This window comes from Echinops telfairi, unplaced genomic scaffold (assembly GCF_000313985.2).
Source record: "Echinops telfairi isolate 266 unplaced genomic scaffold, ASM31398v2 ScPeMD7_7424;HRSCAF=8462, whole genome shotgun sequence".
Lineage (NCBI taxonomy): Eukaryota > Metazoa > Chordata > Mammalia > Afrosoricida > Tenrecidae > Echinops > Echinops telfairi.
In genome coordinates, this window is record NW_022111324.1 from 74,564,210 (window position 1) to 74,566,882 (window position 2,673).

At 43.0% G+C, this 2,673-nt stretch overlaps 1 protein-coding gene across 1 annotated transcript in view; it reads left to right on the forward strand.

The window, feature by feature from the left end:
• Positions 1 to 2,673, forward strand: part of DNAH14 (dynein axonemal heavy chain 14) — a 387,990-nt gene that overhangs the window by 308,638 nt on the left and 76,679 nt on the right. Inside the window, exon 60 of the mRNA XM_030887822.2 lies at positions 1,793 to 1,952. Within this exon, the coding sequence (XP_030743682.1) occupies positions 1,793 to 1,952 (160 nt within the window). The remainder of the gene's footprint in view (positions 1 to 1,792; positions 1,953 to 2,673) is intronic.

Here is a 2,673-nt window from a genome sequence, read left to right on the forward strand (position 1 = left end):
TCTGGCTAGACCAGAGGATGTACACTGGTACAGATAGGAACTGGAAGCACAGGGAATCCAGGACGGATGATCCCTTCAGGACCATATGAGTGGCGATACTGGGAGTGTAGAGGGAGATTGGGTTGGAATGGGGGATCCGATTACAAGGATCTACATGTGACCTCCACCCTGGGAGACAGACAACAGAAGAGTGGGTGAAGGGAGACAGTGCAAGATATGACAAAATAATAATTTATGAATTATCAAGGGCTCATGAGGGAGGGGGGAGCGGGGAGAGACGGGAAAAAATGAGCTGATGCCAGGGGCTTAGGTGGAGAGCAAATGTTTTGAGAATGATGAGGGTAGAGAATGTACAAATGTGCTTTGCACAATTGATGTATGTATGGATTGTGATAAGAGTTGTATGAACACCTAATAAAGCTATTAAAAAAAAGAAAGAAAGAAAAAAGTCCTATAACCAAAACGTACCTGGAGACCTCAGGCATCACAACCGACTAGAACAGCTAACGCTCAGAGGGCCAGAAGGAGGGTCAGAAAGTGACATCAAAGGCAGCAGGCCAGACCTTTGGAACAAGGTCACAAGGTCCAGGGGATGGGAAAGGAGGCTATGCCTGGAACATTTTCCAGAAGGTACTTTCTTTTGCTTTTGGTCTGGAAGATAGTCACCAAAAATCGAGATCAGCTCAAACCCTTTTTAGCCCAATTTCCCAGAGGCAGTGTATCGCAGTGGTTAAGGACATGATTAAGGACTGAGCTTCTAGACCGATGTCAGGCAGTGCTACGCTCTGGCTGTATAACCTTGTGGCATCAGCTAGGAGTCTGCCCCCAATGTTCCCACAGTGCACACAGTATTCATCATTTGACAGACAAATTTCCCATCCAACCTTTCTCTCCATCTCCCCTAATGTGCTGTGATATTTATGGTGGGAATTTCAGGTCAGCGTAATGAGAAGTCAGAGTACATGTTTAAGGGGAGTTGGGCCTTGCAGGACCCCTTGAATCACAAGAATAGTGATAACATCCCTACCACCAACACACGTAGACACGCATAGTGTCTATGTTCAGTCCTGACTGTTGTTGGGTGTCCTTGGCTGACCTCTGACTCAGAGCATCTCTGTGCACTGCAGAACACAAACACTGTCAAATCGCCATCGGCAAATCAACGCTGGAGTGACATAGGGAGATTCCTACATGCGAAGAACTCTACAGTGATTCTTTTTTTTTTAACTCGTTTTATTAGGGCTCATACAACTCTTATCATAATCCATACATACATCAATGTGTAAAGCACATTTGTACATTCATTGCCCTCATCATTCTCAAAACATTTCCTCTCCACTTAAGCCCCCCGCCTTAGGTCCTCATTTTTCCCCTCCCTCCTCGCTCCCCCTCCCTCATGAGCCCTTGATAATTTATAAATTATTATTTTGTCATATCTTTCCCTGTCCGACGTCTCCCTTCACCCACTTTTCTGTTGTCCATCCCCCAGGGAGGGGGTCACATATAGTTCCTTATAATAGGTTCCCTCTACAGTGATTCTTTTGTGATAAAACAATTAGTCACTGACTCAACTGTTCTACCTATATAGATTGTATGCAGTACATCTTCCTAAAGCAAAGGTACTCATATTTAAAGATAGCCCAATTTCCAAAGATCCTCAAATGGTGACATGGCTGACATATAGTTCTCCTTTTCAAAATGGCCCTCAAGAATGGGTATGTTGTCTTCTGAAATAATTTGCAAAGTACATTTCATTTCAACGTGAATTTGATTATTTTCTCATCTTTTGCAGAGTGTACACAAGGCCTCCCTTCCTGGTACTGACGGTCATGAACGCAGTCTGCATTCTGCTGCAAAGGAAACCCAACTGGACTACAGCCAAGTTACTTCTTTCTGAAACGGGTTTCCTTAAAAAACTGATTAACCTTGACAAGGACAGCATACCTGAGAAGGTAGAAAGTTGACCCTTATTCTATGAATGGTTGATGCATTCAATACGTTTCATCTGTAGGAGCCAAATAGAAGTATATTCTATGTCAGAATTGGAGGTGAAAGTTGTAAGAGCAGAGAGCAAACTTCATATCAAAAATCAATAGGTTTCCTGGGTGGGTCAAGGAAAACATGTCACCAACACTGGAAAATGTCAGCGTTCAGAATGCCTTGAAATTATGAAGAAAGGGGAATTGAGAGCACAGCAGTAAGGGAACATCTTTCTCTGTGGATTGCACGAGGCAATTACACTATGCAAGTACGATAAGTGATGAAAGTGTCTGAGGTTTATTCAACAACTATTCATATAGCAGCACGGGGCAAGCACTGTCCTGAGCATTTTTCAAATATGAATTCATGTGGATGGAGGTGGGAAACAGACTGGACCACCAACAACATTTACCTCCTATATCACCACAATAATCAAGACAGCCTGGTCCTAGCAAAACAATGCATGAAAAACACCAACAGATCAGAATCAAGAGCCCAGAAATACAACCAAGTACCTAAAGACACCTGATTTTTTTAAATCGTTTTATTAGGGGCTCATACAACTCTTATCACAATCCATACATACATCAATTGTGTAAAGCACATTTGTATATTCATTGTCCTCATCATTCTCAAAACATGTCCTCTCCACTTAAGCCCCCGGCATTAGGTCCTCGTTTTTTCCCCTCCCTC